The 27,591-nt window shown below is 46.4% G+C and overlaps 1 protein-coding gene across 3 annotated transcripts in view; it reads right to left on the reverse strand.

Annotated features, from left to right (window-relative positions):
- gpc5a (glypican 5a) overlaps positions 1-27,591 on the reverse strand; it is a 1,363,183-nt gene that overhangs the window by 1,051,675 nt on the left and 283,917 nt on the right. For all 3 annotated transcript variants that reach the window (XM_038818309.1, XM_038818308.1, XM_038818307.1), the window contains exon 3: positions 9,918-10,612. In XM_038818309.1, coding sequence (XP_038674237.1) covers positions 9,918-10,612 — 695 coding nt within the window. The remainder of the gene's footprint in view (positions 1-9,917; positions 10,613-27,591) is intronic.

Consider the following 27,591-nt stretch of genomic DNA (forward strand, 5'->3'; position numbering starts at 1 on the left):
CTCACTGACCTATAGTTTACTGCTTACTGTCTCCCTGCTTTCTTGAACAGAGGCTACATTTGTGGTTTTCCAATCTGTTGGACTTTTCCAGACTTTAGGGAATTTTGGAAGACAATAACCGACATATTCACTATCATTGCAGCCACCTCCAGAATGAAGCGGATGAGTTGCAGAATTGCGTCTGGAGACTCATCCGCTTCATTCTGGATCACAAAATCTTCACCTTCGACAGCAAGTTGTTCATCCAGACACACGGAACAGCCATGGGGACCAAATTCGCACCTCAATATGCCAACATCTTCATGCACAAGTTTGAACAAGACCTCCTCACTGCACAGGACCTTCAATCGACGTTATACACCAGATACATTGATGACATTTTTTTTCCTTTGGACCCACGGCGAAGAATCACTGAAACGACTACACGATGACAGCAATAAGTTCCATCCCATCATCAGACTCACCATGGACTACTCTCCAAAATCGGTTGCATTCTTGGACACACTCATCTCCATCAAGGACGGCCAACTCAGCACTTCGCTTTACCGCAAGCCCATGGATAACCTCACGATGCTCCACTTCTCCAGCTTCCACCCTAAACACATTAAAGAAGCCATCCCCTATGGACAAGCCCTCCGTATACACAGGATCTGCTCAGACGAGGAGGAGTGTAACAAACATCTATAGACGCTGAAAGATGCCCTCGTACGAATGGGATATGGCGCTCGACTCATCGATCGACAGTTCCAACGCGCCACAGCAAAATACCACACCGACCTCCTCAGAAGACAAACACGGGACACAACCGGCAGAGTACCCTTCGTCATTCAGTATTTCCACGGAGCGGAGAAACAACGACATCTTCTTCGCAGCCTTCAACAGGTCATTGATGAAGATGAACATCTTGCCAAGGTCATCCCCACACCCCCACTACTTGCCTTCAAACAACCGCACAACCTCAAACAAACCATTGTTTGCAGCAAACTACCCAGCCTTCAGAACAGCGACCACGACACCACACAACCCTGCCATGGCAATCTCTGCAAGACGTGCCAGATCATCGACATGGGTACCATTACACATGAGAACACAACCCACCAGGTAAGCGGTACATACTCGTGCGACTCGGCCAATGTAGTCTACCTCATACGCTGCAGGAAAGATGTACCGAAGCTTGATACATTGACGAGACCATGCAGACGCTGCGACAACAGATGAATGGACATCGCGCGACAATCGCCAGGCAGGAATGTTCCCTTCCAGTCGGGGAACACTTCAGCAGTGAAGGGAATTCAGCCTCTGATCTCCGGGTAAGCGTTCTCCAAGACAGCCTTCAGGATGCGCGACAATGCAGAATCGTCGAACAGAAACATATAGCCAAGTTCCGCACACATGAGTACGGCCTCAACCGGGACCTTGGATTCACGTCGCATTATATTCACCCCCCACCATCTGGCCCGGGCTTGCGAAATCCTACCAACTGTCCTGTCTTGAGACAATTCACACCTCTTTAACCTGGGATTACCCTTCTCTCTGGATCTGTAAAGACTTGATGACCTGCAATTGCTCACATACAAAGCATTGCCTTGCATCTTTGACTTTGTCTATATATATAAATATATAGAACATACAGTGCAGAAGGAGGCCATTCGACCCATCAAGTCTTCACCGACCCACTAAAGCCCTCACTTCCACCCCATCCCCGTAACCTAATAACCCCTCCTAACCTTTTTTTGGTCACTAAGGGCAATTTATCATGGCCAATCCACCTAACCTGCATGTCTTTGGACTGTGAGAGAAAACCGGAGCACCCGGAGGAAACCCACGCAGACACGGGGAGAACCCGTGACCCAGCGGGGAATCAAACCTGGGATCCTGGCGCTGTGAAGCCACAGTGCTATCCACTTGTGCTACAGCGCTGCCCTCGGTATTTATGTTTCTGGAACCTACCTCTTCATTCACCTGAGGAAGGAGCAGTGCTGCGACAGTTAGTGATTTGAAACAGACCTGTTGGACTTTAACCTGGTGTTGTAAGACTTCTTACTGTGCTCACCCCAGTCCAACACCGGCATTTCTACATCATGATTGTTTTAAATTTCTCCCTCCCTTTTGTCTTTTGATTTTCTATTCTTGGAATGCCATTAGTGTCTTCTATGCTGAAGATAAGATACAAAATACATGTTCAAAGCCTCTGTCATTTCCTCATTACCCATTGTTAATTCCCGAGCCTTATCCTCTGAGCTCACAAATAAAAGTGTGGGTTATAGAAAGGCTCAAGAAATGATCAGAAGACTAATGGAATGTTGAGATTTATATCTCGAGGACTAGAATGAAAGGGATAGAAGTCCTTTCTCAGCTTTACAAATCCCTGGCGAAACCATGAACAGCTCTCAGCAGCAGACCTTCAGAAAGATATCAGTTTTGGAGGGAATGCATCACAGAATTACAAAATGCACACCTGGATTCTGTGAGTTAAACTACAAAAAGAGACTGCGCAAACCAAGGTTGTGTGGTGCCTGAAATTTGGAAGGTTAAGAGGTGATTTAAACAAAATTTTAACAAATTAAGGAGAACAAAAAGGTTGGGAGAGAAATAACTATTTCCACTGGCTGGGGGGAGTCTATGACAAGGAGACATAGGGGTGAATCCTTCCGGTCCCACCCACTACAGGAATCGTTGCTGGTTGGACAGACCATTGAAAGGTCCATTCACCTCAAACAGGAATTTTCAGCCCTGGGGTAGATGCGACCAGAATACCCTCCATAGTTTTTAGGAGTTGGGATGAAGAAATATTTCTACACACAAAGGATGGTCAAAATCTGGAATTTTACCGCTGCAAATTGCAACTTGATGCTAGATCAAGTGTTATTTTTGAATCTGAGATTGATAACTTTTTTTATCCGAAGAGATAATGGGGAAAAAGGCAGGCAATTTGGAGTTAGCTCACCAAACAGTCATGATATCACTGAATGGTGGAACCTAGCTTGAGGAGCTAAATGTTCCTACACCATTGCAAGCCTATTATAATGAACATCATTGAGCAGACACAGATTCGTCAAATAATATTTCTGCTGTCCGGTCATTTATAATCTGCGAATTCAGACCATACACCTCGATATTTTAGCATAGATAGCTGTAGATAAATGATTACACTGCCAACTGTGGGGGACAGGGGTCAAATCCTGCTGGAAAATCTGGGATTCAGAGAACAGGGTGCCATTTTTGAAGGGCACCCCAATCTCGAAGTGAAATTAAAGACCCGGCAACAAATCGGGACCCCTGATCCAGACAAGGGGACACCTCCAAACCTCCAACACAGAGGGCCAACCACCCCCGCTCCCCCCCCCCCCACCCCCCCTCCTCAATGGTTGGGTCATCAACGCCCCCCACACCATGATGACCCAACACTACCCCCATCCTGACCGGAATCGGGGTCCCCCCATTATGGGGTTCCCTTGAGACCTCACCCCTTCCCCTGGCAGGGAGCTGTGCCAGGGCACAGCCTGGCCATGTCCCTCATCACCCCGAGGCTACACTCACCTCCCAGCCCCCAACGTGGTTATCAGGACTGGTTTCTGTTTTTGGTGATTCTCACCATAGCGTCACGCTGGCTGGGTGGGGGAACAAGCGGCAAATCCAGAAGCAGCGGCGGAAAGCCATTTTTTGATATCAAAATCCATGCAAATTCATGGTAATCGGATTCACACCCTCACTGGGCATGAAGCTGATTATGTCACCGGTGGGGGGGCAGGGAAGGTCACAAAGTGAGATCTCTCTGGAGAAAATCCCGTTATGGCCCACTTGTGTGGAGGTAGCGGCCAGAACAGGATTTGTGTCTGTGGCAAACGAAGCTGGAAAATCGCCCCATGGTCTTTGTCTCTTCTGCTACGAAGACCGATAGCAAATATGTCTTCAATTCCTCCGCTATTCCCTTGCTGCCAGTTTAATTTTTCTTGTCTTATTCTCTACTGGAACAACAATTACTTTTGCTATTTTTGTCTTTTTCCACGTATGTGAAGAAGCCCTTACAATCCGTTTTGATAATTCCTGTGGGTTCATTCTCATAATCTATTTTTCCCCCTCAACAAAGTTTTGCTTAATATTTGTTGGTTTCTAAAACACTCCCAGTCCTCATATATAGTACTATTATTTGCAACATTATCAGCCTCTCCTTCTGATCTTGCACTTTGCTTAACATTTTCAATCAGCCATGCATCAATCCCTGTGGATTTGGGGTTTCTCAATGGAAGATATTTTCATTGAGAATTCAGAATTTCGTTGAGAATTTTGAATTAGTCTTCAAAAGTTTTCCATTGCTTATTTATCACCACATCTTCTATCCTATTTTCAAATCAATTTTATCGAACTCACTCCTCATGCCTATGTAACAAGTTTAATTTAAGGTTAAGATGCTTGTTTTAGACTTTCCAATATAACATGAAACTGTGCTCACCACCACATTGAGGGCAATTAGGGATGGACAACAAACGCTGGCCATGCCCGGGACATTAAACGTCCCAAAAAAGAATAATCGAAAAAACGATCACTCTGCCCTACAATCCTTTTCTGCATTACCCTCATAACATATTGCAACATCTAAAATAACTATTTTCCTGGTTCTTTCCTAGGTGTATTATTCTGGGAAATTGTCTCAAATATCATAAAATTGTCCTCCAGATTTTCTTTACCAATTTTATTTGTCCAATCATAGAATCATAGAATTTACAGTGCAGAAGGAGGCCATTCGGCCCATCGTGTCTGCACGGCCCTTGGAAAGAGCACTCTACTTAAGTCCACGCCTACATGAACTTAGAAAAATTCTCAAAGACACTTGAAAGCCAGGGAGTCAGGAACTTTAAACATCACCAGCACCAAAGAAAAGGTAAGGGGAAAGTTATTAGACCTAAAGGCTGACACATCCACAGGATCTGATGGACTGCACCTAGGGTTCTTAAAATAAGTGGGTAGGGAAGTATGACTGCAGCTGTAAAGGTAAAGTCACCATAGTCTCACATGACCCTAGGCTGCTTTCCCCTTTGAGGGGGTGAGCTGACTGGTGGTGATTTCACCCGAGGGCCCCCACACCTCGGGTAAGGAGCAAGTTTCAGAAGCCTTCATGAATAATCTCAGCCGGTGCAGGAATTGCTCTGTATCACAAACCTGCTGTCTAGCAAGTGAGCTAAACTGGCTCGCCAGTCACAGGCTGTTGTTGAGACCATGGGCAAAATCTTATCAAAAGTGTCAGCTCCGGTGAGAAATATGGTGCGATTTCTCATGGGATTTTGAACCACTTAGCCAAAAAAAGTGTGGGCGTAGCTTATGCCTTCATTCTGGCGGGCTGGGCCACTTAGTGACAGGAACTGGCTCCAAGCAGATCGGGGCGCCATCTTTCAGGGTGCCCTGACCAGCGCTGCAGTCTAATGGCCACCAGCCCACATTCAGGGCCGACATCCTCCCCTCCCCCCCCCCCCACCCCCCCCTCCCCCCCCCCCCCCCCTCCCCCCGCCCCCGCCAATTCAATGTCTGTGCTCCACTCCCACCCACTTCACAAATCCACACCTCCTCCAATGGAGATCCCACTAGGGTCCGCCCTGCAACAGGTTGGTACTGGCAGGTAGGCACTGGCTGGTTGGCACTGTGAGGTGATCCCACCGCCAGCCAATGGCAAGTTGCCTCCACAGCGGGTTGCGAGGAAAATCCCACCCCTAGGTTTGGTCATCCAGCTTAAGGTGGTTCACCATTGTAGATTGTTTTATAGTCCTATAAAATGCCTCATTTTATTTTGTTACATTAATTCTGCTGCTGCACCTATCAGGAGATCGGCTGTCACGGTATGTCACGCTCATCTGCCTTGCACCATCCTCAAATGCACTACTGTATAGCTCGTCTGCAACTGCTCTGTGACATCCGTCATACAATATACCTAAATCACACCTTCTTTCTGCTGCCCTCTACTTTGCTCTTTGAAAGAGATCTCTGTAGCTTTTCAACTCTTTATCAAGTTCCAAAATACTGAATTTCCTTTTCTGGTTGTCACTTTTCAGAGTTCTCTTTGGTCTTGCATCTCTTCATTTGTCTCATTGTCTGGACGTGGAATATTAAGTTTACATCGCAGCATTCACATTTCAAAAGCTTTTATTTTCTCAATCTTTACTGTCCAGGGTTCTGAGGCAAACAGCAAAGTAGATAGCACATAGCACCTTAAGAATGTTTTCCTTTACCAAGTTTTCTTGTTGCTAACACATCCTTCAAATTCGCAAAATCATTTCTGCCCATCTCTATCAATGTGCTGATTTTGCAGTATTTTGCTTTCATTTGTACTCAATCCATATTCTAAATTTCTAGATTTTACTTGATTTACAATGCTTTGCAGGGGCCCATCTATTAAAGGCACCATATCAATATTGTTTTAAATTGTTCCAATTTAGGGCAATATAACATGGCCAATTCAGCGACCTTGCACATCTTTGGGTTCTGGGGGTGAAACCGTTGCAGACACAGTGACCCGGAGCCATGATCGAACCAGGGTCCTCAAAGCCGTGAGGCAGTACTGTCAGGTGGATGTACCTTGAAGAAATACGTGTTTATCAAATAGGTGCAGTGATGTCAGTGTGTGGGTGGAGCTGGGCTGTCTGTCTTTCACTTTCGTTTTTGAGCTGGCAGCTGCAGTGTTTAGTTTTGTTTTCAGAGTTGGAGAGCTACAGGCAAGGAAAGCAGCTGTGTAATGATCTCTCTCTCTACAAGCAAAAGAATGTCTCCAGATCATTGATGATTTCAAAGTAATACCTGTTTCTGTACAGCATTTAAACCTGCTGTCTTTATTTTAAAAAGGATTTAACTTATGGATGTTGTTTGGGAAGTTATTAAGGGTTACCTATAGAATATTATATTTGGGAAAGTATCAGTGTTTGTAGTTGATAAGATGTTTACTGTGTTATTATAAAATGTTAACTGGATCATAGAATAAACATTGTTTTTGTTTTAAACATGCTTTAGCTCTCTGTTGCACCACACCTGTAAAGTGAGCCCTTGTGCTCACCATAACCAAAAGTTGTGGGTCAGATGAACTCCATGATATACTTTGGGGTCCTCTAAACCCTGGCCCATAATAGTACTGCTCCACCGTGCCGCCCACGCACTGTATAAATATACGTTGTGTTGTTTTCAATTCAGCTGGCCACACCATTTTCCTTCCACTGTCTTCTGTAATTCACCTCCACTCCTACTTACCCTACTGAACTTAAGCTTTTCTGCAATCATTTGTCCTCTCATGTTCTCATTGTCACATCTGGCATTCCCAAAGGTCCCATTCCTGTTTCCATCTATCTTCAGCAACAGTTACGATACACTTCAAAAACAGTTACTACTGGGGAGGCAACGGCATACTGGTGTTTTCACTGGACTAGTAATACCCAGAATAATGATCTGGGGACCTGGGTTCAAATCCACCACGGCAGGTGATGGAATTTAAACTCAATCAAAATATCTGGAATTACAAGTCTAATGATGACCATGAAGCGGTTGTCGTCAAACCCATCTGCTTCACTAATGAAGGAAATCTGCCATTCTTACCTGGTCTGGCCTACATTGACTCCAGACCCACAGCAATGTTGACTCTTAAATGTCCTCTGAAATGACCTAGCAAGCCACTCAGTTGTATTCAACCACTATAAAAACACAAAGGAATGAAACTGGACGGACCACCCAACATCGGAAACGACAACAGCAAACCCAGCCCTGCTGACCCTGCAAAGTACTCCTTACAAACTAACAAAGACTTGAATTGATAAAGCATTTTCACCACCATTGAAGTACTTTTGAATGTTATCATTGTTGTAAAGCAGATTTTGGCTTAAAATGCCATACTTTACCTGATTCTATCTCCCTGCTCCAGCTGCTTTATTATCCTGAATCTGATGACACAAAAATTTAGGTGCCTTGCATGACCCTGAAAGGAGCTCCACACTCAGCATACAGTCCATCCCTGTATTCAATTACAGAACACCAGCTGCTGCCTCTGTACCTTATGGCCACCTCTAACCATCAAAATCCTCATTCACTTCTTTATTATCTCCAGGGTTGATATGTTCAGTGCTATCCCAGCCGACCCCTTGACCTCCATCACAAACTCTAATCCAAAACCTCAACCTCTATGAATTACCTCGAACAAATCCCTGACCCCAGCAATCCACATCCTCTTTCTACTGGCTTACCATCCCACCTTTAGAAATCTCTCCTTATACTCAATGCTACTGATCCTGAAATATACCCAGTGCACACTCTCTGCTATTTAACATTAATATCAATTTATTCCAGCAATTAATAACAACGCCTGCCATTGCCACATTGCTGTACTTGTGCCTACTAATAGTGATTGCCATTTTAAACATGTGCAAATGTTTTAAGGCTCAACACAACAAAATTAATCATTTCCAAATCCTTTCGGTGAAAAACGCGATATGGAACTTGGACATGAATACTTGCCATAACATTCAAACATTGACTATTTAAATGCTGGGATGAATCCTTTGCTTTACGTTCATTCATCTTTAAGTGGCAAAATGCCACACAAATGCATTTTGTGTCTGTCCACAAATTTCAAAAATAATAATTCTGAGGCTTCAATTTTATTTTTGCCTATGAAACATACAACACTGTCGGAGGGAAGGAAGTGATTTCACTCATCGGCAATGATGCTGCTATAAACATTTTCAATAATTAAAGCCAGAAATGTGACCTTTATGGAACCTGGATAATGCATACAAAGCTACCATTGAGCTAAATTTAGGGCACGTTCTACAGTAAAGAAAGAAGTCACACACGAACCATAGCTTATTAAATCAAATGAGCATATACATTCAGTTTGCAAAGAATAAAAGCCATGTTTAAATGCCTTGCAAAGTATTTAGAAAATAGAACCCTAAACGTATTCTGCTACCTCTGTGCTAAAGCTGTCATATTAATATTAGATTGATAGACAGATGGAAAAATGGATAGCGCCAAAACAAAAAACTCTCCCACCATAACCTCCATAATAGCCTGAGGAATATTAATATTATATTACAGAAACTTTAATCAGGAGTTAAAAAGAGGGAATAAGTCAACATTTATTGCAGTTACAATTACACTCATTCTTTCATAAAACATTCAGTTGGCTTGTTGAAGTCGCAAGCCCTGATTTAGCTTTTGGAGTAATTGATGTTACGTTGGGAAGAAAAAACTTAAAATATGAATATTTTACAGAAAGGAATTCAATGCTCCTCACAATTAGAAAGCCATAAATGGGTGAAGCAAGACTTCCATTTTCTGAACTCTGTCACAGTGGCATGGCCTGAAAGAAACATTTTGCTTACTCCCATCATTGCACATGAATATCAAAACAGTTTCTGTGACCCCAACAGTGTCACGATTTCTAAGTGGGATTTCTAAGTCCAGCTATCTTTCATTATGAATGATTCGAGAGATGGAGATGGAGGAGAAATGTTAAAAATGAGAGAGCAGTGGAAGAAGAGAGATACATATATACACAAACACACATAGAGGCACCTAGAAAAATATACAGAAAAAGAGAGCTGCAGAGAGAAAAACATACAATCTCAGAGACAGGGGAACAGAGCGAAAGGGAAGAGAGAAAAAGCAGATACATACAATTCCATTCGTTTTTTTTTCATGTCTGGGACCTTAAATTTGACCAGTTCGAGGTCTGAAAGAATAGAATTAAATTTCATTACAGGCAACCTTTTTGATGTTTTTAGTATCTGTTCTGTATTTCCGACAGGACTGAAACCAAAGAAAAGGTTGTTCTGAGAATTGTTTGGGAAGCTGTATAATATACATTACACATAATCCTAGGAAAAAGAGCTATATTTTCTGTTTTGATACACAGATAAAATTGAAAACTTATTGCAAGGACTCACCATTGCTGACAATTTTGGTCCATTGATTTGTGCATTCATAATCGCATCATTCACTAATGAATGGAGATTCAGCAAAACTTGTTCTATATCATAAGTTCCCTGCATTCCATTTGACAACTCCTCCAGTGATCTGATGTATTCCCGCCAGTGTGGATCAATTTCTGCCATATTAGCAAGGCATCCTCGCATCACATTCAGGCAATATCCCATACATGGTTTACGATTAATCAAGCCATGACAATGGGAACAGAACTGCATCTTTAGCAGAGCTCTGCTGCATTCTTTGGTGTACTGCAAGTGGTCAGTAGTGTTGATAACTTCAATCCCTAAATTTAAGGCCTGGAGGAACATGTGACTAGCCATTAGAGATTTTGCCATTTGACTTGCCATGAATTGTGGAAGATGAGCAAACGGATTTAGGTCCTTCCTTGCCATCCGTACACACTCTGCAAAGTCCGGGGAGATGTCAGTAAGAGCAGGATTGATTAGATGATTATAGACCAACGGAAAGAGACTATCAAAAAATCTATTTACAAATTCATCGACATTAATCTCCGAGCCAAAAACAAAGAGTGCAACATCAGTAAAGAGTTCTCGAATTGGCGCAGCTGTCTGAAAGGCCATGTTCCGGTAAGTCGTTCTGAACAGCATCTTTGTGTTGTTCTCTGCATGGCGAATGATATTCTGAAATGTCTCTGCAATAAAATGGACAAACAGTTAAATCAGTTCCGATAATTTCACAATCTGACAATGTAGAGATTATTCATTTTTATCCTTCCTACATGTTCTGTAAAAATGTTCTACTTAGACAGCACTTAACAAGTTGGATTCAAAGCTATCCTCAAACACCACTTTCAAGCTCAGTGGAGGCTAGAAGATGAAACAATAGGGTACAACCTGGAATCTGAATTCCAATTGGCACCATCATAGATTGTTTGTTCATATTCCCTATAAAACATATTGAAGACGTTCTCCTTCATGTTCTAAGGCACTACCACTGTGCTAAATGGGATAGAGTCAGAGCAGATCGAACAACTCTAAACTGGACATCTATGAAGTGCTGTGGGCCATCAACAGCAGTAGAATTGCATTCAACCTTAAGCAATCTATAACCTCTTGGGTCTGGCATATTCCTCACTCTACCATTCTCATTAAGATGGGGCTGTCAACCCTCCAGGATTGGCCTCGAGTCTCCAGAAATTAAAGATCAATCTACAGGAAAATGCTGTACGCAATCCTGGAGAAAGGATATTTTTTTTAATGTTTGTTTTTAGACCTTTTTTACTACATTTCTCTTTACCAGAGATGCAAATATTGCACATGGGGGGGGGGGGGGGGGGAGGCTGTTTGCTTGACAGTCAAGCATCATCCAGTTAGGTAATGATTCTTTCTGTTTTCCAGTTAGTGTGGGAAGGCAAGAATGGATGTGTTGGCCGACTAATAGCAGAGCATGGGGACATCATGTGATGAAACATCCAGGAATACATTTGATCACAGTTGGCAAATTTATCAAACCGGGAAACCAAGCCTGCCTCAATCAGAAGTGTTGAGAACATCCCAGAAACAACACTAGGCATAGCTAAAAAAAAAAAAATGCCAAATTGGTGAAACTACAGAACAAGATTACATGCATAGTGGTTATGCATTGTAGACTGAGCTAAGTGATTTAACAAACAACAGATCAGATCAAAATTCTGTCGACCTACCATAGCCTAATGACAGAATCACAGAATAATACAGTGCAGAAGAAGCCCTTCGGCCCATCGAATCTGCACCGAATCCTGAAAAACACCTGACCTGCCTACCTAATCCCATTTGCCAGCATTTGGCTCATAGCCTTGAATGTTATGTTGTGCCAAGTGCGCATCCAGGTACCTTTTAAAAGGATGTGATGCAATCCGCCCCTACCACCCTCCCAGGCAGTGCATTCCAGACCGTCATGACCTTCTGGGTAAAAAAGATTTTCCTCAAATCTCCCCCAAACCTCCTGCCCCTGAATTTGAACTTGTGTCCCCTTGTAATTGACCCTTCAACTAAGGGGAACAGCCGCTCCCTATCCACCCTGTCCATGCCCCTCATAATCCTGTGCACCTTGATCAGGTCGTCCCTCAGTCTTGTCTGCTCCAGGAAAAACAGCCCAAGCCTATCCAACTTTTCTTCATAAATGCTCCATCCAAGGCAACATCCTGGTGAATCACCTCTGCACCCTCTCCAGTGCAATCACATTCTTCCTATAATGTGGCGACCAGAATTGCACAGAGTACTCCAGCTGTGGTCTCACCAAAGTTCTATACAACTCCAACATTAGCTTCCTGCTTTTGTAATCTATGCCTTGATTGATAATGGCAATTGTTTTTTTCACCACCCTATTAACCTGCCTTCTGCTTTCAGAGATCTATGGATAAACACGCCAAGGTCCCTTTGTTCCTCAGAACTTCCCAGTGTCATACCATTCATTGAATACTTCCGTGTCATATTATGCTTTCCAAAGTGTATCGCCTCACACTTTTCAAGGTTAAATTCCATCTGCTATTTTTCAGCCCATTTGACCATTCAGTCTATATCTTGAAATGATGGTGGGCAATTAAACAATTAATTGGAGGAAGAGACAATTACATCCCCATCCTCAAAGGTAGCGGGGTCCAACATGTTCAGCAAAGGACACCCAAAGGGTTATCAGTGGTCAGAAATTATCTGGGCCAGCCATATCTATACTACGGCTACATTGAAACACCAGAGGTTGAACATTCTGTGTTGAGACCCAGACTCCCAAAGCCTGTCCACCATCTCCAAGGCACAAGTTAGGAGTGTAATGTAATACTTCCCACTTGCATGGATGAGTGAAGCTCCAACAACACTCAAGAAGCTTAATAGCATCCAGAATAGTGGTTAGCACAGTTGCTTTACAGCTCATGGGTCCCAGGTTCAATTCCTGGCAGGGTCACTGTCTGTGCGGAGTCTGCACGTTCTGCCAGTGTCTGCGTGGGTTTACTCCGGGTGCTCTGGTTTCCTCCCACAGTCCAAAGATGTGCGGGTTAAGTGAATTGGCCATGCTAAATTGCCCTCAGAGTCCAAAAAGGTTAACTGGGGGATACTGGGTTACGGGAAAAGGGTAGATGTGTGGGCTTGAGTAGGGTGTTCTTTGCAAGGGCCATTGCAGACACGATCAGCCGAATGCCCTCTTTCTGCACTGTAAATTCTATGATCTATGACAAAGCAGCCCACTTGATTGTTGCTGTGAGGCTTGCTTCATTCATCTTCACTCTAAGTGCTGTCAACACAATGTTTACAAACATCAACCACATCAAAGAGACTTAAGTGCATTCCAATCACACCCCTTTAATTTTGAACTGCTGATCTGAAATTGACAGCACTTAACTCTCTTTGATGTGATTACAGCACTTAGAGTGAAGATGATGAATGAAGCAAGGCTCACAGCTATTTGTGGAAGCTGTCAATCACAGATCAATACCAGAAGTGAATGAATGGCTTGCAGCAAGAGGATCTGAGGGGTTTAAACACAGGTTACAGCTGTCCACTGTCCAAAAATGGACACTTAATGTTTCCAGGTAAGTGTTACAACTGTAATATTTTTCACTGCCCCTATCTGGACTGCTCTATAGCTTCGAGATAGGGGCCTCTTTTAGAACATAGAACAGTACAGCACAGTAAAGGGCCTTCAGCCCACGATGTTGTGCTAAACATTTATCCTAATCTAAGATCAACCTAACCTCCACCCCTTCAATTTACTGCTCTCCATGTGCCTGTCGAAGAGTCACTTAAATGTTCCCAATAACTCTGACTCCACCACCTCTGCTGGCAGTGCATTCCACACACACACCATTCTCTGTGTAAAGAACCTACCTCTGACATCTCCCCGATACCTTCCTCCAATCACCTTAAAATTATGTCCCCTCGTGACAGCCATTTCATGCCTGGGGAAAAGTCTCTGGCTATCCATTCTATCCATGCCTCTCATCACCTTGTACACCTGTGTCAAGTTGCCTCTCTGCCTTCTTCGCTCCAGTAAGAAAAGCCCTAGCTCTCTCAACCTTTCTTCATAAGACATGCCCTCCAGTCCAGGCAGCATCCTGGTAAATCTCCTCTGTACCTTCTCCAAAGCATCCACATCCTTCTTATAATGAGGCGACCAGAACTGGACACAATATTCCAAGTGTGGTCTAACTAGAGTTTTATAAAGCTGCAGCAAAACCTTGCGGCTCTTAAACTCAATCCCCCTGTTAATGAAATCCACCACACCATACGCTTTCTTAACAACCCTATCAACCTGGGTGGTAACTTTGAGGGATCGATGTACATGGACCCCAAGATCCCTCTGTGCCTCCACACTTCCAAGAATCCTGCCTTTAACCCTGTATTCATCATTCAAATTCGACCTTCCAAAATTAATCACTTCACATTCATCAAGTTTGAACTCCATCTGCCACTTCTCGGCCCACCTCTGCATCCTGTCAATGTCCTGTTGTAACCTGCAACAACCCTCAACGCTATCTACAACTCCCCCAACCTTCGTGTCATCGGCAAACTTACTAAACCACCCTTCCACTTCTTCATCCAAGTCATTTATAAAAACTGCAAAGAGCAGAGGTCCCAGAACAGATCCTTGCGGGACACCACTGGTCACCGACCTCCAGGCGGAATATTTTCTATGCACTACCACTCGCTGTCTTCTTTCGGCCAGCCAATTCCGTATCCAGACAGCCAAATGTCCCTGGATCCCATGCCCCCTAACTTTCTGAATGAGCCTACCATGGGGAACCTTATCAAATGTGTAACTGAAATCCATACACACCACATCCACTGCGCGACCTTCATCAATGTGTCTCGTCAAATCCTCAAAGAATTCAATGTGGCTTGTGAGGCATGACCTGCCCCTCACAAAGCCATGCTGACTATCTTTAATCAAACTATGTTTTTCAAAATAATCATAAATACTATCTCTCAGAATCCTTTCCAATATTTTGTTCACCACAGACGTAAGACTGATGGGTCTGTAATTCCCGGGGATTTCCCTATTCCCTTTCTTGAAAAACATTTGCCTCCCTCCAATCATCTGGTACTACTCCAGTGGAGAGTGAGGACGCAAAGATAATCGCCAACGATGCAGCAATCTCCTCCCTTGCTTCCCATTGTAACCTTGGGTATATCCCGTCAGGCCCAGGGGACTTATCTATCCTGATACTTTTCAAAATTTCCAGCACATCCTCCTTCTTAATATCAACGTGTTCGAGCTAATTAAACTGGTTCACACTGTTCTCATGGGCAACAAGGTCCCTCTCTCTTGTAATACTGAAGCAAAGTATTTATTTAGGGGCTCCCCCATCGCCTCAGACTCGAGGCACAATTTCCCTCCACTATCCCTGATCGGTCCTACACTCACTCTGATCATCCTCTTATTTCTCACAGAAGTGTAGAACGCCTTGGGGTTTTCCCTAATCCTTCCCGCCAGGGCTTATTCATGCCCCCTTCTAGCTCTCCTCAGTCCATTTTTGAGTTCCTTCCTGGCTACCTTGTAACCCGCTAGAGCCGAGTCAGATCTTTGCTTCCTCAACCTTACGTAAGCTTTCGTCTTCCTCTGGACTAGAAGCCCCACTTCTCTTGTCATCCAAGGCTCCTTCACCTTACCATTCCTTCCTCATCTCAGTGGGACAGAACTATCCAGCACTTGCAGCAAGTGCTCCTTAAACAACCTCCACATTAGCGTTCTGCATTTCCCCAAGAACAATTGTTCCCACTTTATGCTCCTCAGCTCCTATCTGATACCAGTATAATTTCCTCTCCCCCAATTAAATGCCTTCTCATTCTGTGTGCTACTAACTCTCCCCATGACTATGGTAAAAGTCAAGGAGTTGTGGTCACTGTCACCAAAATGCTCTCCAACCGAGACATCTGACACCTGACCTGGTTCGTTGCTGAGCACCAAGTCCAATATGGCCTCTCCCCTAGGCAGCCTCTCTACATATTGAGTCAGGAATCCTTCCTGTACACACCTGACAAAATCTTCTCCATCCAAACCAACTGCACTAAGGAGGTTCCAGTCAATATTAGGGAAGTTGAAGTCCCCCACGACAACAGCTCTGTTACTTCTGCACTTTTCCAAGATCTGACGCCCAATCTGTTCCTCTATCTCTCTGCTGCTATTGGGGGTTCTATAGAAAACTCCCAATAAAGTGACTGCTCCTTTCTTGTTTCTGACTTCTACCCATACTGACTCAGTAGACAAACCCTCCTTAACTACCTCCATTTCTGCAGCTGTGATACACTCCCGAACTAACAGTGCCACTCCCCCTCCTCTTTTACCTCCCTCCCTATTCTTCTGAAAACACCCAAACCCTGGAACATCTAACAACTATTCCTGCCCCTGTGAAATCCATGTCTCTGTAATGGCCACATCATCGTAGTTCCAAGTACTGATCCATGCTCTAGTTCATCCCCCTTATTGCTGACACTCCTTGCATTGAAACAGACACACTTTAACCCATTCTCTGAGTGCAACTTTGCCCCATCAACAGACTCGCTGCGTACTATTTCTGCCTGTTCAACAGCTACCCTATCCTCTGATCCATAGCTCTGGTTCCCATCCCCCTGCCAAACTAGCTTAAACCCTCCCGAAGAGCTCTAGCAAACCTCCCACTCAGGGTATTCGTGCCCCTCCAGGTTAGGTGCAATCCGCCCTTCATGTACAGGTCCCATCTTATCCAGAAGATATCCCAATGATCTACATATAGAACATAGAACAGTACAGCACAGAACAGGCCCTTCGGCCCTCGATGTTGTGCCGAGCCATGATCACCCTACTCAAACCCATGTATCCACCCTATACCCGTAACCCAACAACAATATCTGAAGCCTTCCCTCCTGCACCAGCCCTGTAGCCATGTGTTCAGCTGCACTCGCTCTCTGTTCCTTGCCTCACTTGCACATGGCACCGGCAGCAATCCTGAGATCACTACTCTGCTTGTCCTGCTCTTTAGCTTCCAACCTAAATCCATAAAATCACTTTTTAGATCCTCATCCCTTTTCTCAGCTATGTCGTTGGTGCCGATGTGCACCACGACTTCTGGTTGCTCACCCTCCCCCTTAAGAATCCTGTAGACTCGATCAACGACATCCCTGGCCCTGGTACCCAGGAGGCAACATACCTTCCGGGAGTCTCGAACACGACCACAGAATCTCCTATGCATTCCCCTAACCATTGAGTCTCCTATCACTATTGCTTTTCTATTCTCCCCCCTTCCCTTCTGAGCCCCAGAGCCAGACTCAGTGCCAGAGACCTGGCCGCTCGGGCATTCCCCCGGTAGGTCATCCCCCCAATAGCATCCAAAACGGTATATTTGTTTTGAAGGGGAACAGCCACGAGGGATCCTTGCACTGTCTGCCTGTTTGTTTTCCTTCCCATGACAGTAACCCAGCTACTCTTGTCCTGTACATTGGGTGTGGCTACCTCCCTGTAGCCCTTCTCTATTACCCCCTCTGTCTCCCAAATGATTCAAAGTTCATCCAGCTCCAGTTCCCTAACGTGGTCTCTGAGGAGCTGGAGTTGGATGCAATTCCCGCAGGTGTAGTCAGCGGGGACACCGGTGGTATCCCTCACCACCTACATCCTACAGGAGGAGCATGCAACTGCCCTAGCCTCCATCTCCTCGTGCCTTGCAGAATGTAGCTGTTCCCAACTGGAACTCCACCCTCCGACTCTGCTCCCAGTCAGCTGCACTCTCTGTAAACTCACGGCTCCCTTCTCGCTCTTTGAGGAAATTAAATGAAAGGAGGACCTTGCTCCCTCCTCACCTAACTCCCTCAGTCACCAAATTCTCACTATAACACTCAAACGCAACCAAATTCATTACTCCCTCAGTCACCAAACTCTCACTATAGCACTCAAATGCATCCAAATTCAGCACTCAGTGCAAACAAAGTCTGCACTGTAAGCTGGCTCATCTTTATACTGTGTGACTAGCCTCTGAAAACTGGCCTAATCCAATTAACGAATGCTCCAGCTGCAAGTAGCTACAAGCAGAACCTCTGTTTAAAGCGGATTGAAAATTCACCTTCTTCTCAACCCAAGCAGCAACTTTGAAGTGAATGTGCCACAGTCAGAGTTTCAGCTTGGACACAGAGCTCAAGCTGAATTGAGCCTGTGAGAAGTGGAGCTGCTGCTCTGCTTCCGGTGATTACTGCCTCCTCCCCAATCCCCAACCCTTACCTGCCCCACCTTCTGTCCTCCCAGCCCTGTGTCTGTGGCGAGAGTCGGACCACCTGGGGCCTATTGCTGTAGGCCCCCCTTCCCGGGGTGAAGGCCCTGCTACCTGCCACTCTGCCTGAGGTGGGAGTGGGACAATCCAAGGCTGCAGGTCCTGCCTTCTGCCCTCCCACTCCTCTGCCTGAGGTGGGAGTGGGACAATCCAAGGCTGCAGGTCCTGCCTTCTGCCCTCCCAACCCTCTGCCTGAGGTGGGAGTGGGACCACCTGGGGCCTGGTGCTGTGCCCCCCCCCCCCCCCCCCTCCTGGGGCGAAGATCCTGTCCTCTGTCCTCCCAACCCTCTGCCTGAGGTGGGAGTGGGACCACAAGGCCAAGGACTTTTCTTCGGGGGCTGTGAGGCCAGGACACTCCGTTTTCAGCCCCTACAGGGCTGAAGAGCGTCGTCCGCCCACCACAGTTTTTACCTCCTGCGGGGCAGCCTGGAACATTGCCTTAAGCCCCTCCAGGGCTGAAGAACGCTGCCCCACTGTTCCCACTCATCTCGGGACACCGCCTCCCTGGAACAACCTGAGGGGCCCGGAAGGACCACCAAACAGGCTCCAGAGGGAGACAGGGATCCTGCCTTTCCCTTGTGGCACCTCTGTTTAAGGTGCCACATCCCCGCCTCCTCTATCCTTTCATTTTTATACACGGCCAGGCCATACCAGGGGTGGGCATGGCCAGCACCTCAGGGGCATCCTCCATTCTGCCGGGGGCAGGGCGGCCAAGAACCTATGTGGGGGCAGCAGCCTCTCGACCGTCCGCTACCCCCACGCCCTTCCGCCTATTAACGCGGCAGCTGGGGGGTGAAATGTAATGCCCACCCTACCATGACCATCGATGCGTGCACTCGTGCGATGGCCGCGGTCATCGGCCCCTCGGCCATCGTAGCCGCCTCCAGGATGTAAGGCAAGGCCGTGTTTTCCCTGTGGGCTGAGCAGGGGGTCCACCAGGCTCTGGAAAGGGGGCTGATGCTGGGCGGGACACACGTGGCGGTGGACCTGCTGGAGGCCGCCCGGCCCTGAGCTGGAGGACGTTTCTCTGTCACCTCCAGTCTCCGCTGCCCCGCAACAACCTGAGAGGCCCGGGGAGACCACCGACTGGGCTCCAGAGGGCAGCAGTGACACTGCATATGATCCCAAGGAGGGTGAGGTTCAGCCTTCCTCGCAATCCCAGGGGCCGGGAGACGTGGAGGAGAGGGATGCTGCCGAGGGCTTTGTCATCGCCAGGGCCCAGCAGCAGCCACCGCTACTCCTACCTCTTTGGGTCATGGACGGAGGAGGACGGGGGAGGCTCGCCGCTCTCGACGCCCAGGCGGGCATCGCCAGGGAGCCCAGTTTTCATCCCCGAGAGGTTTCCGGGGGGCTTCTCGGACCTGGCCGAGGGCCCGGCATCGCCGGCGGAGGTGGGGCAGAGCCGCCGCCGCCCGCAGGCCCACAATTACGGGGGAGCCTGCAGGGGACCCGACTGAGGAAGATTCTGGGGGTGGGATCGACTCGGGCCTAGGGTCCCATGTGGCGAGGGACTTGGGCTCGGGTAGTGACCATTCGGAGGAGGAAGGCTGCTCGGTGGTGGGTAAGGAGAAGGATTTAGACGCACTCTGCAGCAAGGCAGAGGGCACCCACACACCATGAACCGAGTCTCCCCTCATCCCCTCAGGCGAACTCCGAATATTTTTGAGCAAGCATCGCGGTCACCAGGACTGTGTGCAGCTAGCCCTGGACAGCTGGGGAAATCTGGGGCTGCTTCTCGAGTCCGCCCGCCCTATGCGTTTGAGACGCTGGAGTTCAATCAGGACCAGGAGGAGCAGCGCCAAACTGTTCTATTCCTTGCAGGACTCCTGCGGGAATGGAGTTATGGGCGCGGTGTTTTCAGAACCCCAAAATGTATCATGGAGTTCAACCAACCTCTCCCTTTAATGTTTTGTTGCTTTTGAAGCACACGGCCTGGTCTCCAGGTGTGGTATTACAATTATGGACAGGTGGGTTTTTAAACACAAAACAATGTTTATTCCATGAATTCAACTTAACCTTTTTAAATAAACATTGGATCCCTGAACACCCCTTACTTCAAAGATAACCCCGAAAATAATACAACACTAAATAATCTCTCAAAATGTTCCTTCAAACCTCCAAAAGACTTAACACCTTTAAGCAGAAACACATCAGGTTAAAGACATTACTGTTATGAGTTTAAATCACCTAAAGCATTCAGAGATATTCTTTCCTGGCAGAGATCACAGCAGATCCAGCTTACTGCAAACACAGACACACCTAAGCTCTTTTTCTCAAAACTGAAACCAAAACACTGCAAAATGGCTGAGCTAAAAACCCAGCTCCACCCACACTCTGACATCACTTCAGTAATATGAGCTGCCCTATTTCTTAAAGGTACATTGCTTAAACATCCATTTCTAAAAGGTACTCTCACATGACAATTCCCATCACACCTTTAGTTTTTTTATTAATGCGAAAAGATTTCACTATTTTCTTTTATGTTCCTTGATAACTTAATTTCATAGTTCCTCTTTGCCTAAATCATCTGAAGAGAGATAAGAGTAGTGAGGGAGACTAGAGTGAGTACGAGAAAGCAAACAGAGAACTGAGAGAGCAGTTAGCGGCGAAGGACAAGGAAATGGCGGATGTCATACGGGCACACCAATCTTGCCTCACCCATTTAAGCAGCTTTCGGTCGCAATATGATAAGGCCCACCAAAACACGCAGAAGAGACAGAACACCAAGTCGAGCAATTAAAAAAATAATGTATCGATTTAAAAGCAGCCCTAAGAGCACTCCACAAAGGCAGAGCTCGGTAGACCACGCTACATGCCGAAAGCAAATTGCAGACCTGCAATCTCGGCTTTCTTTACAAAATGGATTCCTGAGCACGTTTGGACCCCAATTAGACCAAGAAAATGGTCCCGATTGGCAGGAGTTAAATGAGACTGCCCATAGCTATGTACATGGCACATGTACGGTAGCATGGTGGTTAGCATAAATGCTTCACAGCTCCAGGGTCCCAGGTTCGATTCCCGGTTGGGTCACTGTCTGTGCGGAGTCTGCACGTCCTCCCCGTGTGTGCGTGGGTTTCCTCCGGGTGCTCCGGTTTCCTCCCACAGTCCAAAGATGTGCGGGTTAGGTGGATTGGCCATGCTAAATTGCCCGTAGTGTCCTAAAAAGTAAGGTTAAGGAGGGGGTTGTTGGGTTACGGGTATAGGGTGGATACGTGGGTTTGAGTAGGGTGATCATTGCTCGGCACAACATCGAGGGCTGAAGGGCCTGTTCTGTGCTGTACTGTTCTATACTGTTCTATGTTCTATGTACACAGGACAATCCACAGAAAAGAAAAGCACCCCCATCCCCGACAGCACAGGCAGAACACAACCCTATGAACCCTGTCACCACACAGCGCAGGGCCACAACAGAGAGACCCAGACTTTCTGTACACCACCCCATTAACCGTCACTCAATTAAGGGACGTGTGTGATAAGATAACACTGTTCCTAAACACAGCGGACCCACACCATTATTTCGCAAGAGTCAAACAAAAGGTACGGCCTGGATGAAAGAGAGCAAGTGAAGCTCACAGTATTGAACCTCGACCCCTCAGTCTTGGCAGCCCTTCCCGAGCCAGAAAACATAGGAGGAGGTACCCTCAAAGAAATGCATGCAGCGATCCGAGATGCGATCGGCTACAACAAAGGAGACTCTGTAGAAGGCCGAAACAAATGTAGGTAGAAAAAGACAGAGCACCCCACAGCGTTTGCTGGACGCTTGTGGATTCATTTCACAGTGGTATTTGGAGAGTTAGCCCGCGCCCATTTGACCCCAGACAATATGGCCAAATAGACTTGAATCCTAGTCTCTCACGCGACAGAAGCAGAACAGAGAGCTTGCGCAAATTACGACCCCTCAGACGAGGCCCACAATGAGAAATGCGTACTAAAGAGATTGTCCCGAGCTTGGGAACAATCCATGCAGGGAAAATCAGCTTACGGTAAAGCTGAGGAAGAGCAGGCAGATGCTAACGTGCATCCAGTTAGGACACATCAGAACCCCCCATGGGTAATTGAGGGAAGAAACAGCCCACAGCAGCCTAAATCCCACGAATGTTACAATTGCGGACAATTAGGACACTACGCGTGAGAGTGCAATCGCCCCAGAAACAGCAGCAAAACCAACAGGCAAATACCCTGAATAAGAATAGGGCCAAGCCAATTCATAGCATTAGCGCCCATTCCAAGAACGCAGACATGAACGGCCTCCCCAACTTGGGTTTGCAACACCCTTTGGGACAAGTCCGGGCTCCGGTAGTTGCAGGCACAGTCCGGGGACACACCGTAGAATTTCGTTGGGACACAGGAGGGTCCCGCACTACGCTCAACTCCTCCACAATGTTTCAGCGAGGCACATGGCCCACCACAGACACCATTACTCTCAGCGGTTTTATAGGGCACTTACAGAAGGGACACATTACAGCCCCTGCAGCGATTCAGATAGGGAACATTGAAACTAAACGCCCCGTAGTTCTAGTCGATTTACCCCGGACAGCCAAACACATTTTAGGCATAGATTTTATGAGCTTCCACAATATATCATTCGACCCCGTGAACAAATGTGTGTGGAGAATGGCAAAGGCAGCACAAGCCCCCACCACGCTCACAGTTGGAGACTACGCACACAGAATTAGCGCAGTTGGAGACTTCTGGTTCGGCCCTCGAGCCATTAGTCAGGACAGAGAAGTTATGATTGTTTTGCAGCGACACAAAGCAGCTATTTCCCAGCACAAGCACGACTGTGGCAAGATCGCTGGCTTAGTGAATATTACAGGTCCTGACCCCAAACCCCCAAAGCAGTACTGTTTTCCCAAGAAGCAGAGGGAGAAATCTCAAAGGCTATCCAGAGCGCGCTCAAAAAAGGCGTACTCCGTTCAGTAGCCTCAACAAACAATGCCCCAATTTGGCCCGTCAGGAAACCCGATGGATCATGGCAACTGACCATCGATTATCGGGCACTAAACAAAGTAAACCCAGTAGCAGCCCCCACCACAGCCACAAGTCCCGAGACAATGCTAAAACAGGGACTCCGGTCAAACATTTTCTCGGTTTTTGACATTAGCAATGGCTTTTGGTCCATTCCATTGGATAAAGCGTGCCAATATAAATTTGCTTTCACCTTCCAGGGACAGCAATACACATGGACGTGCCTTCCACAACTCCCCCTCCAGTTTCCACCGACAGCTGGCGAATGGCTTAGCCAAATTTACCCGACCGTATTGCCTTGTCCAGTATGTAGATGACTTGCTTCTACAGTCCGACACTAAGGGAGAGCACATTTCGCTTCTCAACGAATTATTAGGACTCCTTCAACAAATTGGATGTAAAGTGAACCCCAAAAAGGCCCAAATTCCACAAGAAAAAGTAGCTTATTTAGGAACAGACATCGCCCATGGCAAACGCGAGATCAAGCAGAAACGCATCGACTCTATTGTCAAATTACTCCGCCCCATAATGTCACAAGCCCTCCGGTCATTTCTAGGACTGGTTGGCTACTGTAGGAATCACATCGACGGTTTTGCCGGTTGCTCCTAAAGAAGCAAGCACAATGGGAATGGCTTCCACAGCACACGGATGTCGTGGATGCATTAAAAAGAGCCCTCAGCAGAGCCCCCACATTACAGGTCCCAGATCCACTCTCCCCATACGCAATTGAAGTTGCAACCACCGACCGAACGCTTTCGGCCGTGCTCCTCCAAGAAAGACACGATCGTTTAGGCCCCGTAGCATACACCTCACAAGTACTTGATCCAGTAGAGCAAAGATTTTCTGCCTGCGAAAGGCACCTGCTCGCAGTGTTTTGGGCGGTTTAATACTTCGCCTACATAACAGGACTCAACCCCATCACCATTTTAACTGAGCACACCCCAACACAACTTCTCCTGGATGGTAGACTAAAGGACGGCACAGTCAGCCACATTTGCGTCGTCCAATGGACCCTTCTCTTACAGGGACGGGACATAACAGTGAAGAGGACAAAAACACAGACTTTCCTCGCAGACAATTTACACTATGCCAGCACCCCACATGAATATAAAATAATCACAACCAGGCACAATACAGGACCTTTTGTACCAAAGTCAGCTCCCCCAAAACCAGGTACTACACCCCAGAGACCCCAGGCCACAGATAGGGACGCACCCCTAAGGATTTATGTGGATGACTCCACAGTTTTGAATGGTAAAAGGATTACCGGTTGTGGCATATATGTAGAGGAGATACCCACCGCCCGACGGTTATGGATTGCCCCCTACCACCTCCAACCTCGACACCAAACATTGGCACCGAGACAATTCGTATAGACTCATCCGGAATGATGCAGCTTTGGCACGACTACTCCAGTCACGAGTATGGCAACTGGGAAAAGATGATGACTTTGAGTCTGACTCCCACCAGATGAGCCCCTTTGCGATTCTGTTCGCTATAGAGCACTGAGGTGTCCAGATGTTGGTAAAAAGGAAACAACGGAGTTTTACGGTGTCCTTTCTGATGGAATCTGCACGATTTTTTTGTTAGTTTGTTGCTTTAAATGTGTGTTACTGTAAATGTTGAATGTTGTTTGTGCACTTAAAGTTTTTCATGGCCCCCGCCACCACTCTTTTAACGCCAATTGGCAGTTAAAGGAACAAGTCTGTCGGCAGACAACCGATCATAGCTACTCTTCTGATTCACAGGTAATCACAAGAGGCAACATCCATGGCAAACACAAATTATTTCCGTTCTTGTCCAGTCGCTCAGGAAGTGGAGTAACGGCACTGGTCCCCGCCCTGCATGAGGACCCCCACCTGGTCAGCTATGCTCAGACAGTGCACATAAGGCACTGGTCACCATCCTACCCGGGGATTTCAGCCATTCTTACCCGCCGCAGCCCATATGCACCCCATTTGGAGCTTTTGGTTCTAAACTCTTTTGTTTGTTTTCCAGCGACCCTTAGGTTGCTCTCCATATGCTATTTACATCCTCGAACACTGGGATGGTACACTCACCGCATCGACCACACAGGCTGCGAGACTGCTTGCGCTGTAGTTTCTTCTCGGATGTCTTGTCCCCAATATATTTGGTTTTTAAAAAAATGAGGGAGTCACATATGGTGACCAATTATAATGGGTAATTGGTAATAAAAGGACAGGCAGACAGACATACGAGATCATAAGCAAGATAATAACATATATTATATGCTTGTGTCCACAGAAATCCAGAACCACAGAAGCCACAGGAAGACCACGGAAGTAAGAAGAGAACATGAAGACAGACATCATGGTCTACATTTGGATCTTTGCGGGAGCCCTACAGTTGTGCGCGGATGCAACCCCCCTGACCCCTACCCCACAGGCCGTGACTGTTTCCCATCCCTGCCACACACCACACCCAGAGACAGCAACTGATACACCAACCTGGTGTGACATGTTTATCACCTGGTATTCTCTGTCCTACATTGCAGAAGCACTGTTAGTCATTGCAATACTCTGCAGTGTCATTCAGACACTGAGACTTAGGAAATGGCGAAGGAAACCCTCCCGCACTCCGGTATATACCTTCAGACCCCCTATTTTCGGACTTCAGCAAACCCCCCACTCTCTTTAAGTGAATTAAAGTGCATCGACTTTTTTTTGTTTGTTTGTTCCAATAAAAAGATGTAAAACTCTGCACTGTAAATTCAATGATTCTACCTCCAGAGATTCATCGCTAAAATAGGTTTTGAAATGTAATTGCGTCATCTACATGTATACGTTGAAAAACTCTGTGTTTGACTGCCAAGCTACAGAGACATGTATTGCTGCTACTGTATAGTTTATACTGTTGTCAATTCTTGTAAGATAAGAACAGTTAGAGGTTCCCGTGTTTTAACTGTAATGCATGCCTGAATGTCATAGCGCCCCATAGAATTTTATAATAATGTATGTATATAAAACAATTTAGGTAAAGTTCCCATCCATAGGACAGAGTAGGATAGAACCTTTCCTTGATTGCGGATGCTCGACTTAGACAGAGAACAAAGAAGATTCAGTAATATGATCCTTCACGCTTCACGTTGAGGATCACAAGGAGGGAGTGTAGCCATCTGGGATGGCCACTTCCAGTATACAAAATGGACACTCACAGAGAATGTAGGGAAACGTGGACAATGCTAGACAGCAAGCAGGCACAGTGCCTGAATGTATATTTGGGAAGCAGTTACCAGACGGAATTGAAACTCTGGGTCGATTAGAATATTGATGGCCCATCTCCAAGGAACAAAGGACTAACACTCAGGTAATTGATACTGTTACAGACATCCCGGCGCCAGAAAGACACAAACAAAGCAAGGCCAACGGCCATCTAAGACACACCCAGCCATCAGAGCACCCACCTCTTTATTGGTTAAAATCGATAACAATGATCGAGAAGCTGCCCATTTAATTGGGACCAAGTTTAAGGCCCGTCTAAAAGCACGCAAAGCCCCTCCAAGTATAAGAAGGAACCCCCACGAGAGATTTGCTCTCTTGGATTTGGCTCTCTGGAGGAGAGACCCGTCCACCAGTATCACCAGAAGCAAGTAAGTTCAAGGTCAACGCTCGCTACCAGACGGACAACCTCAGCTGTTCTCCTGTTATCTCTTCGAACCCAACAGCCTCAGATCCGAACAACAGCCATTGTTCCTCTAAGTGGGCACCCGAAGTTAAGTATAGGCGTTAGCGTCAGAGATAGTTTAGTTTGTAATACTGTTGTGCATGAGTAGATCTTACTGTGTGTGTAAATAAATAGTATTGACTTTGAACTAGCTAACTGGTGTATTGGCTCTTTGATCGGTATTCGGGTTGAACCTTGTGGCGGTATCCAGAGATACCTGGCGACTCTGAAAGTATACATATAATTAGGATTAAGGAAGGCGACCATATTGACCGCCATATTTATAACCAGATAAACAGAGCAACATTACCCATCGATTAGTATCCTCCTGCAGGCGTGCGGCGAAAATCCGACCCTGCTCCCAGCGGTGGGGGCTGGAACATAGCGGTCGGTTCTGCGCCCAGCGCGAACCTCGATTTCACTCGACTCCCGATTCTCTGCCCGACTGCTATCCACGTTGCCGGCCTCGCGCGTGTAGAATCCAGGCCAACATCTCTATGTATTGTTTCTAAAAAAATGAATTACTTCACACTCCCCAGCACAGAATTTCATCTACCAGTTCTCCATCTATTCCGCAATTTTTTTAATGTCCTTTTGAAGTTTTGAAGTTCTATACTACCTCCCCTTGCTCACAAGTTTGCTCCTTCCAAGTTTTGTATCATCCTAAAATTCTGAAATCGTGCCCTGAAATTTACACCATCAGGTGAATGCTTAAGAATTCTATTGGACATAAATTTCATTGCAAGCTG

This window comes from Scyliorhinus canicula, chromosome 14 (genome assembly GCF_902713615.1).
Source record: "Scyliorhinus canicula chromosome 14, sScyCan1.1, whole genome shotgun sequence".
Classification (NCBI taxonomy): domain Eukaryota; kingdom Metazoa; phylum Chordata; class Chondrichthyes; order Carcharhiniformes; family Scyliorhinidae; genus Scyliorhinus; species Scyliorhinus canicula.